At 54.0% G+C, this 13,614-nt stretch overlaps 1 protein-coding gene across 3 annotated transcripts in view; it reads right to left on the bottom strand.

The window, feature by feature from the left end:
- trappc8 (trafficking protein particle complex subunit 8) overlaps nt 1–8,051 on the bottom strand; it is a 206,965-nt gene extending 198,914 nt beyond the window's left edge. For 2 of the 3 annotated variants that reach the window (XM_069922556.1, XM_069922557.1), the window contains exon 1: nt 7,707–8,051. In XM_069922556.1, the coding sequence (XP_069778657.1) occupies nt 7,707–7,863 (157 nt within the window). In that variant the 5' untranslated portion in view covers nt 7,864–8,051. The remainder of the gene's footprint in view (nt 1–7,706) is intronic. The other variant, XM_069922558.1, reaches the window with a different exon arrangement.
- Between the last annotated feature and the right edge of the window lie 5,563 nt (nt 8,052–13,614).

Genomic DNA, 13,614 nt, shown 5'->3' with positions numbered 1-13,614 from the left:
GATCTGGTGTACCCCACATCTGGGTGTTGTAGAGGTGAAATGCGGCTTTGTAATAGAAGGAAGCTCGGTAATGATGCGTGCAAAAGCTTGATCAGCAGTCACAGAATGTTGGTGCAGGGCCACCGAGTAAAAGGAGCTGGAAAGTCTTTACGTGTACCAGCCTCCATCCCTTAATGTCCACCAGTAGAGAGTTGGCTCAGAGAAAGTAGGACCCCAGGAGTGGCTGTCGAACTGATGCCAAAGTGAGCCTCCAGACAACGGCTGAGACAACTGCAGGTTCCAAAGGTGCATATGTTTGAGTTATTGGCAGCCCTTAGTTCTCGGCCCATCCTTTGGCTGCAGGGATCGGAGGTGGAGGCGGGAGGGTGGGGGAAGGACACAGATTTCAGCCTCAGTGTCGACCAGGAACCGGTGGACCGATAAGGAGTCTCGTACGTGAAGCAGGCTTTGACGTAGGCCAGCCATGGCAGCCATCAACGACGGACAGCTCTGGCGTTTCCCAGGAACGCGCAGGGGAAGCGGCATGGACAGGCCTCTGAATCCCAGCACTGGTGATAAAAACAGGTACGGCTCACTGGTGGGATCTGTCTTTCGGGTGGTCGTTCAGTCGGTGGGCTTCCTGGCTGGTCACTGTTGTCGAAGCGACGTCACCTATTCCAGCCTAGCGCAGGCATCTCTTCTCCATCCATAGCATGTCCGCTCTGGCAGAATCCTCTTCTGCGATAAGCAGCCGGATACCTTCAACCAGCCACTCATGAGGGAGGAAGGGGCCCTGTTACCCAAACCGTCTACATGCAACAATCGGGTCGCGTAATCATGCTTCGAGAGCCTGAAAGTGCGGGTTAGTAGCTCCATGATGGCCACATACTTCACTTGCTGGAGGAAGTCAAAGATTCTGGATGTGGTGCCCTGGTCGCGGGCGCTTACTACATAGTAGCAGTGCGTGTCATTGTGGAGATCCGGAGAATGAAACCACACCTGTGCCTGTGACATCCAGAAGTTCAGGGAGACTGTGTTGAATGAAGGTTGGTCTTTCATTTCGATATCCAATGTTGGGTCCAAAAACACCATTTGGACAAGATGGGGTCACCACTGTGGTGTGTCTCGAGGTTATAGCTCAGGAAATAAGACACACACACACACCAAGGAGTGCAATTGATACTATAATTCAACGAACTGGCTGCTCTCTTTTATCTAGTCAGGCTGACCCCGGCGGACATGGTCAGTGTTCCTTCGGGTTCTGATCAGAGTCTTCATGACTCTCTGTCGGTGATTGACTGGATCTGCCCATTTTGCTGCAGCAAAATTGACGGGTGTGGCTTGTGCCTCCCTGGGTGCTGATTGACCCTTTCGCGATCCGTCACTAGTAATTGACTGGCTGAACCAGTTTTGCAGCAGCCTATGGGAACAGGCCGCTGACACCTCGTGCTGCCATGCTCGAATGGCGTCTTCTGTGTCAGCCCATGGCTGTTGCCGCAGGCCGCTACAAAAAAAATGTGACATGAATGAAATTTATAATTATTGCATGCAATTCAGCAAGATTATGTATAAATTTTAAATTAAAGTCAAATGTGACTCAGTGGTAAAGTCTCCCCTATCAGCTGGATGGAAAAGATCCCATTATACTAATTCAAATAACAAGGGAGCAGTAATATCCTGGTGAAAACAAAACACTCAACTAGCCCATTTTAAATCACCAGTCCTTGTCCCATTGCTGTTGTGGAAACTGCAGTGCCCATGTTAGCTACGGTACAAAACAGACCACAATTCAGAAATACTACACCAAGCTGTGAAGTATTTTGAGATATTCTGATAGGGATGTGAAAGGAGTTGGAGAAACACAAGGACCTTTGGATGCAATAAACAAAGATATCATTTGTAGCGGCAGCCACGACTTCACATTCAAATCATTCCCGTAATGCCGGCCAACCAAGAGACCTAGGAGCGCTGGACCCCCTCCACCTCTGGGACAAAGCATGGGCCTGAGAAACATGTCAGGAGTGTTATGACATCAATTCTGGTTTTGAAATGCCCAAACCGGAAGTGACTTACAAAGTCGCCTAAAGAGAGATTAAAACAGTTTTTTGCTGGTTACAACGTGAGTCAGTGTTTTTTTTCGCAGCTCAGCCTTAAAAGGCACCACACTGGTGACCCCAACAGCCCGGATGTCTCTGAACCCAACACAATGGCTGATGATCCAGCACCATGCACAGTGGCCATTAAGCTGCCAGGGTTCTGGCCTCATAGACCACATGCGTGGTTAATTCAGGTGGAGGCACAATTCAACCTCCGCAATATTATCAGCGAGGCTACAAGTGGAGTCGGCCACTAAGGATGAACTTTTCCTAAGCAATCCTCAGCTAAAGGTCAGTACGAGACTTTTAAGGCCCACCTGCTATGAACTTTCACCATGACTGAGCTGGAGAGAGGCATCCTACATCTAGATGAACTTGGGAACAGGTACCCCTCCAAGCTAACGACTGAAATGCTCATGCAAGCTGACAAGACACTCCAAGTGCCTAACTCTCAAGTTCAAGGCCGCAATCTTAGAACGACTCCCTCCCCGATATCACCTTGTTCCTGTCCGACACAGACTTTTCTGACTCTCAGGTTGTGGCAAATGAAGTGGACAGACCATACAGAGTTCACAAAAATTCTGTCGCAATAGTCCATTTCGACAACCGCCACAACCCGAGACGGGCAGGCGGGTCCCAAGGCAAGCAGCTGGATGGGTGGTGTTTCTACCACAGAAAGTGCGGTCGCATTTTCATTTGACCACCCATCCCATTGTGCACTTACTCAGCCGACACCCAAGGAAAAAGCACCACCAGCAATGGCTGCAGCGATTGGTGACACACAGGCGTCTTCTGCGCTGTCAACTGAATCACTGGACAAAGGCTTTAAGTCGACACGGGAGCCAAACGTAGCATCCTGCCACAGAACGCCTTTGAATGAGAAGCCTGGACAAAGCAGTCCAACCTACTCGCGGCAAATGGGATGCCTACACCCAGCTATGGCACCAGGTCAGTCCGCTTGCAACTAGGAGACTTGGCTTACAGGTGAAATTTCACTTTCGCGGCTGTACACCAACCGATCCTGGGAGCAGATTTCTTGAGGGCCAATAACCTACTGGTCCACATGAGGGGACGACAGTCCATGCCTCCACTTTCCAGACATGTCCACTCTCGCCGAGTGCACGGCCAGTCCTGCGCGTTCAGACCCTGTCTACAGACAAGTTTGCAAAGGTCCTAACTGAGTTCTCCAAGATCCTTACACCGGATTTTCATTTGACCACCCACGCATGTCATGGCAGATCTTGACTCGGCGACATTTGAGTTTGTCCATCACCCAACACAGGGGTCACAGCTATAGCATCCCTACATCGGACTGTACAAAGTGCTAAAAAACAAGTCCACCCTGCTGGTGGACATTGGGGGCAAACAGGAGCTGTGTACAAGGGACTGGCTCAATCTCGTCCATGTGGACACTTCCGAGCCAGTGGCATTTCCACCACCACGTCACCGTGGTCGCCCCCACCAAAAAAGCCTTAAGACTCAGATTATTGTACTGGGAATGATTCTGGGGGTGGGGGGGTGCCTGGGCTTCACGTTCTATTCATCCTTGTTATGCCAGCCAACCACAAATCCTGGAGGCCCGTGCTGAGATGGCACTGGACCCCCTTCACCTCGGTGATGAAGCCTGCAGGATGAGAAACCTGTCGGGGGGGGTATGATGTCACTTCCAGTTTCCAAACAGCCGAACTGCAAGTGACTTAAAAAGTGGTCTAAAGAGAGATTAAAATTGCTGGTTACGTGAGTCAGTTTTTTCTTTTGCAGCTCTGCCTTAAAAGGCACCACATGATTCTCAAAAACCGCAATGAAGCTTGACAAAGCAAGTAGATACATTTAAGATGAGCATCTTAATCAATATGCCAAAGAGAATTTCTGTGCTCTCTAACTCTATCTGCAGCTCCTCTCTCCTACCCTTTACAATCAAATTTATTACAAAAGTATTGTTACCACTGTGATGAACTTAGCAGTGTGCATAGCACATCTACAAGGGGGAACACATCTGCTCAGACGAAAGAGGGGCAGGACAACCCACACCTGCATCCCAACACCGAGGAAGGCAGGGTCCCCGAGCCTGACCCTGGAAAGCAGAAGCCACCCCGAACCATGGTGGGAACTGCACAACCTGACCAGGAACTCCAGACCCCATGAGAGGGTGGCACGGCCCCCCGGAGAGGAGGGCACGGCCCCCCGGGGAGGAGGGCACGGCCCCCCGGAGAGGAGGGCACGGCCCCCCGGAGAGGAGGGCACGGCCCCCCGGAGAGGAGGGCACGGCCCCCCGGAGAGGAGGGCACGGCCCCCCGGAGAGGAGGGCACGGCCCCCCGGAGAGGAGGGCACGGCCCCCCGGAGAGGAGGGCACGGCCCCCCGGAGAGGAGGGCACGGCCCCCCGGAGAGGAGGGCACGGCCCCCCGGAGAGGAGGGCACGGCCCCCCGGAGAGGAGGGCACGGCCCCCCGGAGAGGAGGGCACGGCCCCCCGGAGAGGAGGGCACGGCCCCCCGGAGAGGAGGGCACGGCCCCCCGGAGAGGAGGGCACGGCCCCCCGGAGAGGAGGGCACGGCCCCCCGGAGAGGAGGGCACGGCCCCCCGGAGAGGAGGGCACGGCCCCCCGGAGAGGAGGGCACGGCCCCCCGGAGAGGAGGGCACGGCCCCCCGGAGAGGCGGGCACGGCCCCCCGGAGAGGCGGGCACGGCCCCCCGGAGAGGCGGGCACGGCCCCCCGGAGAGGCGGGCACGGCCCCCCGGAGAGGCGGGCACGGCCCCCCGGAGAGGCGGGCACGGCCCCCCGGAGAGGCGGGCACGGCCCCCCGGAGAGGCGGGCACGGCCCCCCGGAGAGGCGGGCACGGCCCCCCGGAGAGGCGGGCACGGCCCCCCGGAGAGACGGGCACGGCACCCCGGACAGGCGGGCACGGCCCCCCGGACAGGCGGGCACGGCCCCCCGGACAGGCGGGCACGGCCCCCCGGAGAGGCGGGCACGGCCCCCCGGAGAGGCGGGCACGGCCCCCCGGAGAGGCGGGCACGGCCCCCCGGAGAGGCGGGCACGGCCCCCCGGAGAGGCGGGCACGGCCCCCCGGAGAGACGGGCACGGCACCCCGGACAGGCGGGCACGGCCCCCCGGACAGGCGGGCACGGCCCCCCGGACAGGCGGGCACGGCCCCCCGGACAGGCGGGCAGGCCCCCCGGACAGGCGGGCACGGCCCCCCGGACAGGCGGGCACGGCCCCCCGGACAGGCGGGCACGGCCCCCCGGACAGGCGGGCACGGCCCCCCGGACAGGCGGGCACGGCCCCCCGGACAGGCGGGCACGGCCCCCCGGACAGGCGGGCACGGCCCCCCGGACAGGCGGGCACGGCCCCCCGGACAGGCGGGCACGGCCCCCCGGACAGGCGGGCACGGCCCCCCGGACAGGCGGGCACGGCCCCCCGGACAGGCGGGCACGGCCCCCCGGACAGGCGGGCACGGCCCCCCGGAGAGGCGGGCACGGCCCCCCGGAGAGGCGGGCACGGCCCCCCGGACAGGCGGGCACGGCCCCCCGGACAGGCGGGCACGGCCCCCCGGACAGGCGGGCACGGCCCCCCGGACAGGCGGGCACGGCCCCCGGACAGGCGGGCACGGCCCCCGGACAGGCGGCACGGCCCCCCGGACAGGCGGGCACGGCCCCCCGGACAGGCGGGCACGGCCCCCGGACAGGCGGGCACGTCCCCCCGGACAGGCGGGCACGTCCCCCCGGACAGGCGGGCACGTCCCCCCGGACAGGCGGGCACGTCCCCCCGGACAGGCGGGCACGTCCCCCCGGACAGGCGGGCACGTCCCCCCGGACAGGCGGGCACGTCCCCCCGGACAGGCGGGCACGTCCCCCCGGACAGGCGGGCACGGCCCCCCGGACGCAGGCACGGCCCCCGGACAGGCGGGCACGGCCCCCGGACAGGCGGGCACGGCCCCCGGACAGGCGGGCACGGCCCCCGGACAGGCGGGCACGGCCCCCGGACAGGCGGGCACGGCCCCCGGACAGGCGGGCACGGCCCCCGGACAGGCGGGCACGGCCCCCGGACAGGCGGGCACGGCCCCCGGACAGGCGGGCACGGCCCCGGACAGGAGGGCACGGCCCCCGGACAGGAGGGCACGGCCCCCGGACAGGCGGGCAAGCGGGCACGGCCCCCAGACAAGCGGGCACAGTCCCCCAGACAAGCGGGCACGGTCCCCCAGACAAGCGGGCACGGTCCCCCAGACAAGCGGGCACGGTCCCCCAGACAAGCGGGCACGGTCCCCCAGACAAGCGGGCACGGTCCCCCAGACAAGTGGGCACAGCCCCCCACTCAAGTGGGCACAGCCCCTTAGACCCCCACACAAGTGGGCAAGGTCCACCAGCTGAAGGAGGTGGTCTGGTCAGGGATGTCAAGCACACCAACAGACACAGATGGGCACCCCCATCCCGACAGGTGGGCATAGTACATCCTAACGAGAGCACCCCCAATCACAGCAATCACCCAAACATGGCACCACCCCACCCTCACCCAGCTGGACAACCCTCTCCAACCTAGACACAGGGTGGCATGGCAACCAAACCTTGCATCCAGATGGACCTCCCCATCCCAGACAGGGTGGCATTGCACCCATCTCCAGGGCACCCCCAAACCCCATCCAGCTGAGATCCCTAACCCAGGGTGGCAATGTACCTCCTGATCAGGAAGCCCTGATCATGGCACACCGTTTTGCATCCAGCTAATCACCTGCAACCCAGACACAGGATACCATGGCACCCCCATGACCAGGTCACTCCTGACTCTCTCTCTCAGCTGGGCAGTCCCGACCTGGGAACCCTTATCATGACACCTTGCTGGTCAGCACCCGACCTAGACACAGGGTGGCATGGAACCCCCTGTCAAGACCACCCCCTCCAGTCGGTTACCCCTGACCCAGACACAGGGAGGAATGGCATCCCTATGATGAGGCCAGCCCCTCCCACTGGGTCACCCCATAACCCTGATAGGGGGGCATAGACCCCCGCCCCTGACAAGACCACCTCCCCAATCCAGACACAGGGTTGCATGACACCCCCACCCTGACCAGACCACCCCCTCCAGCTGGCCATTCCCCAACCCAGACACAGGGTTGCATGACACCCCCCCCACTTTGACCAGACCACCCCCTCCAGCTAGTCATCTCCCCCAACCTAGACAGGATGGCATGCCACCCCCCAACCCAGACACAGAGTGGCTTGTCACCCCTGACCCATATATAGGGTGCACTCCTCCCTCCCTCCCCCCCCCCCGATGCAGACACAGGGTCCCTGTGGCCAGACCACCCCCTCCAGCCGGCCACCTCCCCCAACCTAGATAGGATGGCATTGCAGCCCCCACCCCACCTGACCAGACCACCCCCTCCAGCTGGCCATTCCCCAACCCAGACACAGAGTGGCTTGTCACCCCTGACCCATATATAGGGTGCACTCCTCCCTCCCTCCCCCCCCCCCGATGCAGACACAGGGTCCCTGTGGCCAGACCACCCCACCCCGACTCCCACCCAGCTGGGCTCAGCCACAGGCCCGGCCCAGCGCCGAACGGCTGCCGTGAGCAGGTGGGGAGGCCGCAGAGCCGGGGAAGGGAGCTGGGATGAGGGCCCGGTGGGAGGCACCAACCTTCGGACGTGAGGCGGCAGAAGGGCCGCACCAGCTCGGCGAACGTCAGGTTGTTTTTGCGCGTCGAGCTGCGGGCCGCCTCGCTGCACAACACGGCCACCGTGGGCACGAACGTGTCCTGGAGGAACTCCTGCACGCTCTGCACGCACTGAGCCATCCCCGCCTCGCCCCGCCTCGCCTCGCCCTCCCGGCCGCCGAACGGATCCGATGACCGAGCAGCCAGCGCGGCCTCAACCCCGGCCCGAGCCAAACGGCGCCATGTTGGACACTCTCCCCTCCCCACCGGGCCGGCCGTCAGCCGGGCCGCGCCACGTGACCCAACGGTCGGCGCTCCCGCGCAGGCGTACTGGCCGCCCAGCGGTCAAGCACGGGGAGAGGAAGTGACGCCCCGTCCCGCCTCCCGACCACGCGCATCGAGAGAGGGGGGTCGCCCTGGCGACGTGCCCGTCAATCATCGGAAAGCCCCGCCCGGTTATGGAACGCATGCGCACTGCGCGCAGACTGAGACCATTGGGCCCGTCCTGCCCAGGACACCCTCAAATCCCTAGTCCTACTGACAGAGTGAAACACAAAAGTCTGCAGCAAAAACACACCGAAATGCTGGGCAAACTCCGCCGGTCTTTCGGCGTCCATAAAAAGCAAAGATATGTGGCCAACCTATCTTCAAGGAACCCTTCCACTTGTGAGTCTGCAGGGGTCATCGACCGAGCTCCCATTGTGGTCTCCTCCATGTCGGAGAGACTGCATCTGGACTGGGAGGTCACTTTGATGACGGCCTCGGGTCTGTCTGCCGCAATTGCATTTGGGTGGCCAGGCACCTGGTTTTAGGCCGGACAGTCCGGCTTTTGAGGACTCTATCCTCCATCTGGAACCACCTCAAGCCGGGGTCGTTAATTTGTCCTCCTTTTGGGCCCTACACCCCCGACTGAAGGACAAATTAAGGGGCGGAAAGGGCAAGGAATGGGGTACTTCTCGGTTCAAGGGGTCGTCCCGGGGTCCGTAGGCCGCACCACGCGGCCATGTGTCTTATCGCGCCCATGCACAATGGATTGCGGTGCATTTAGGGTCGTGGCAGGAAACCATCTGCAAACCCGCCCCACCCCCTTCCCCAGCTGAGAGAGTTCTCTGAGATCTCTGATGCTGTCCCTGCATGTCCCCCTTTTTGGAAATCTGGAAATGGTCACCCTAAATGGCATGGATTTCCCAGCGGCCACCCATTTCATTTCTCTGTCCCATTCCCTTGCCGATCTGTCTGTCCATGGCCACATTCACTGCCAGACTGAGATCACCTGCAAATTTTTTAAATATTTTATTTACAACTTGTAAATCATCAAACATTAATTGTAACATATTCATACAGATATTATACAATTAAGTAAACCCTCCCTCCTCCCCCTTCCAACTACAAAGAAAGAAGAAAGGAGATCATCACTTAAAAACAACAATAATCAATGTTTTAGCTGTGGAAACAGACACACCGGAGCGGGTTGAGAGATTAAAGCTTCAAACCAAGAATTTTTAAATATGGGTTCGATACTTTTACAAAAAAAATGATATTTATCTCTCAAATTATACCTTTTTTTTCAATCTATTCCTTGTTTAAAACTAAAAAAATTTTTAAAGATTTTTGTTCAATTGTAAGTAAATTTTTATGGAAAGGAAAAATGAATAGGGTATCTTTGGAGAAATTAACTTGGAAATTTGAATTAGATGGTTTACAACTTCCACATTTTCAAAATTACTATAAAGCCGCACAATTGAAATTTATTAATGTAAAGCTTGATCTAAATAAATCTTCTATTTGGGCGAATATAGAGTGAGATAAAATTGATGAGAAGTCTATGTCAGAATTTATTTAGAAATGGAATTCAAAATTGTTAATTGGTAAGGATCCACCAATTTTGAAACATTTCATTGAAATATGGAATAAAATTGATTATGAGATAGGTGGAAAAGGAAAGATTGCAGTGAAGATGCCCTTAGAGCAAAATAAACTTTCTTTTACTGTAAATAATCAGTTTTTAAATTTATGGAATAAATTGGAGATTTAAAAAGTTGAAGATTGTTTTGAAGCAGCAAAGTTCGTATCTTTTAATCGAATGAAGGAGAAATTTCAAGTTCCTAGTAATACTTTGTTTTGTTACTATCTGGTTAAAACTTTTTTATTGGGATTATAAAATTACCTAGACAACCTGCTTTGGAATGATTTCTTACTAAGGAAGAAACAAATAAGTTTATTTCTGAGATGTATAAGTTATTACAAAATAAAATGCCTAAGTTGAATGTTCATAAATCAAGAATGAAATGGGAACTTGATCTAAACAGGAAGATAGACGAGATCACCTGCCAATTGGCACCCTCCAACCGGATGAATTAACATCGACTTCTCTGGTTTTCGTTAAACAAACCTCCCCCTCACTTCTTTCCCTATCACCTTCCCCCAGCTCTGTCTCTCTCCCTTCCCAGTCTCCTTTCACACAGACATGATAAATTCTCACCCCTCCCCTTTAACATATCCAATGAACACCTTGAGTTGGTCTGGACCCCTCCCCCAGCCGGCACTGTCTGAATTCTGAAATTTCCTGTTTTTGGCTCATTCTGCTTATTCCTTGAAGTAGGGCTCAGGCCCAAAATGTCGGTGATATATCGTACGAAAGACTGGCTGAGTTCCTCTAGCATATCAGCGTGTGTGTTCACTTAAATCCATACTATCAGCACTTGGTCTGCAGCCTTCTATGCTATTGTCACTCAAATGTTCCTGAACTCAGCAGGTCGAGGAGCATCAATGGGAGAAAAAGAATCAGAATCAGGTTTACCGCCATGAACATGTGTCACAGAATTTCTTGTTTTGCAGCCGCGGTACCGTGCAGAACAAGTGCTAAATTGCTGTAAATTACAATTCCGTAAATATAATATCTACAAATAAATAATGAATACAAAAAGACAAAAAAAATGAGGTCGTGTTTGTGGTTTATTGTCCATTCAGAAATCTGATGGCAGCTCCTGTATCTGATGTTTCTTTTCTTGTAATAAAGAAGCTTGAGTTCTTTTAGAACAACTATACTTTATTAGCTACAGTGCTCACGACCTCGTGGAGACATCCATTTTGAATCTACTCCCAGCTGCAAGAAACTTGTGTCCAACTCCCTCTAGTGGTCAGGATTATCACTCGCACTCTATCATTACATCCCCTTTCCTTGAGCTGTTTAATCTAACACTAATACAGTATTCATTTCAATGTAAAGTTCAACACAAAGGTAAACACAAATATCAGCAGCACAAACATTCTGTGTGCAGTTCTTTTCCTTTATAGATTCAGTCTGTCAGGTGCTTTGACAGTGCGTGTGGATCTTCTTAACACACTGTTGGTCCACTACTGTCTAGCACTGGTGGTGTTTTCTCTGTTGCCGTGCAGATCGGATCTTCTGCATTTGCTTGTTTCTGCAGTGTCGCTTGCATTTTCAGCAGGCTCTTTCGATTCCTTCTCACATTTGACCATCCTCTGTTCTGACAGTGTAGGATCTAGGATTTACTTCTTCCAGACCAGTGGCCTTTCTATCCCAAGTATTGGAATCTCTGAGTCTTGTGTTGTGCCAGTGGTCCTCAACTTCTTGCTGAATTGTCATAGTTAGCTTTTTGTCTCCTTTGCAGATGCTTTAGTTTCCGTTTGATGTCTCTGTTCTGGTTTGGGTCTGCAGAGTAGGGAAGTGTGGTGCGCAGTCTATGTCCCATCAGAAGCTCAGCGGGTCACATGCCTTGTTCAAGTGGCGAAGCTCTGTACCTCACTAGAGCTCGATATGGATCTGAGCCACTGTCTTGTGCTTTCTTGAGCAACTGTTTAACTCTGTGAACTCCTTTCTCTGCTTTACCATTTGACTGTAGATGCAGAGGACTTGAAGCCATATGTTGAAAATCATACTCTTCTGCAAAGTTCTGGAATTCTCTACAGCTGTAGCTTGGTCCATTGTCGTTGTAGACAATTTGAGGAATTCCATGTCTTGCAAAGATTGATTTCATATATTTGATCACGCAAGCAGCAGACATGTTAATAACCAGTGCAATCTCCGGATAGATCGATAGATAGTCAATTACCTGCAGGTAATTCTTTCCATCCAAGTGGAACAGATCAGTCCCAACTTTCTGCCAGGGTTCTGCTGGTTCATCAGTTATGATCATGGGTTCCTTTGTCTGCTTTGTGTGATGTTTCAAACAGGTTTCACAGCTGGAAACCATCCTGTCAAATGACAACATTTATTCCTGGCCAATAAACAGCAGTTCTGTCCCTCTTCTTGTATTTTTCCATCCCAAGATGCCCTTCATGCACCCTTTTCAGCATCTCCTGTCATCGTGATTGAGGAATGATAATTCTGCTCTGTCTGTGTAGAAGCCCATTGACAACACTCAGCTCAGCTCTGATGCTGTAGTAGGGCTGACATTCACCTCTAGACCATCCTTCATTCAGATTCTTGATGACCTTCTGTAGAACTGTGTCCTTTTATGTTTCAGCTTGGATTTCATGTCAGATACAGGAAGAGATTCAGTGAGCAAGTTCACATGGAGATTCTTATCTGTCTCTGTGGAACTCTCATTGTGTGCTTCATTCTGCGTCATTGCCCTGGATAACACATCAGCTAATACAATAGTTTCCCTGGTGTGTTCACCAATTCAAATTTATAACGTTGTAGCTTTATGGTCAGTCTTTGGATTCGCGGCTACATCTCACTGAAAACTTTCTTGATTATGTCTATTACTGGCTAGTGGTCTGTCTCTGCCATGAATGTTGGTGACCAAATACATAACAAATACATAACTGTGGAATTTCTCAAGTCCATAGACCAGACCTAGACACTCTTTCTCTATCCATGCAGATCGATATTCAGATGATGTTATTGTTCTTGATGTGTATGCTACTAACCTCTAACCTTCTCTCACAACCTGAAGTAGTACGGCATCTATTCCATCTTTTGAAGCATCCGTGGATATTCTCATCCTTTTGGATGCGTCAAAGAACGTCAAAAGCACTGATTCTGTGGTTAGAATGGTCGTCCCCATTCTTCCTCGTGGTTGGCTGTCCACTTGAATTCTTGTAACAACTTCCTTAGGTACATTGTCTTGGAAGACAGGTTTGGTATGAATTTACCAATGAAATTGATCATCCTCAGCACTCTCAATGTGTCCTTTTTAGTCGGTGGGTCTGGGCATCTCTAGAATTGCTTTCGCCATGCTCTTGACTGGCTCCACATCTGCCTCTGACAGTTTATCTCCCAGAGAGGTGATTTCCTTCACATCAAACTGACATTTTCCTCTGTTTAACTTTAATCCATACTTCTGGACAAGTTGAAGCCCTTTGATGAGCCTCTTGTGTTGTTCCTGGGTGGATCCCCATAGGATCATGTCATCCATGTACACGTGTACCCCATTTATTCCTTCTATGATGTTCTCCCTTGTCCCGCTGAACACTTCCAGAGCTGAGGAAACTCCAAAAGGCATCCTCCGACAGGAGTATCAGCCAAATGGTGTATTAAATGTATTTTGTGCTATCTTTGTTCAGTTTTATTTGCCAGAAGCCCTGGGATGCATCCAATTTAATGAAAAACTTTGCACTGTCCATCTCGCTTGTGATTTCATCCCTGGTCAGAATCTGATAATGTTCTCTCTTTATATTGGCATTTAAGTCTTTTGGGTCCATGTGCACGTGCAGGTCTCCGTTCTCTTTGTCACACCCCATCGAATTCACACATTCTGTGGGCTCCTCCACTTTCTTTATGACCCTTAGAGATGTCATTTGGTCGAGGTCCTTTCTGCACTACCATGCCAATGAAGAGTGCATCACTGAGAACAGTTTCTTCTGTAGTGTGTACAGAGTGCCCGTTTTCACTTCTGTTTTGTTTCCCTTTGGAAAAACATT

The sequence above is a fragment of the Narcine bancroftii genome, chromosome 2 (assembly GCF_036971445.1).
Source record: "Narcine bancroftii isolate sNarBan1 chromosome 2, sNarBan1.hap1, whole genome shotgun sequence".
NCBI lineage: Eukaryota > Metazoa > Chordata > Chondrichthyes > Torpediniformes > Narcinidae > Narcine > Narcine bancroftii.
Note: the sequence above shows the minus strand (reverse complement) of the source record. Positions and strands in the feature narration are given on the sequence as shown.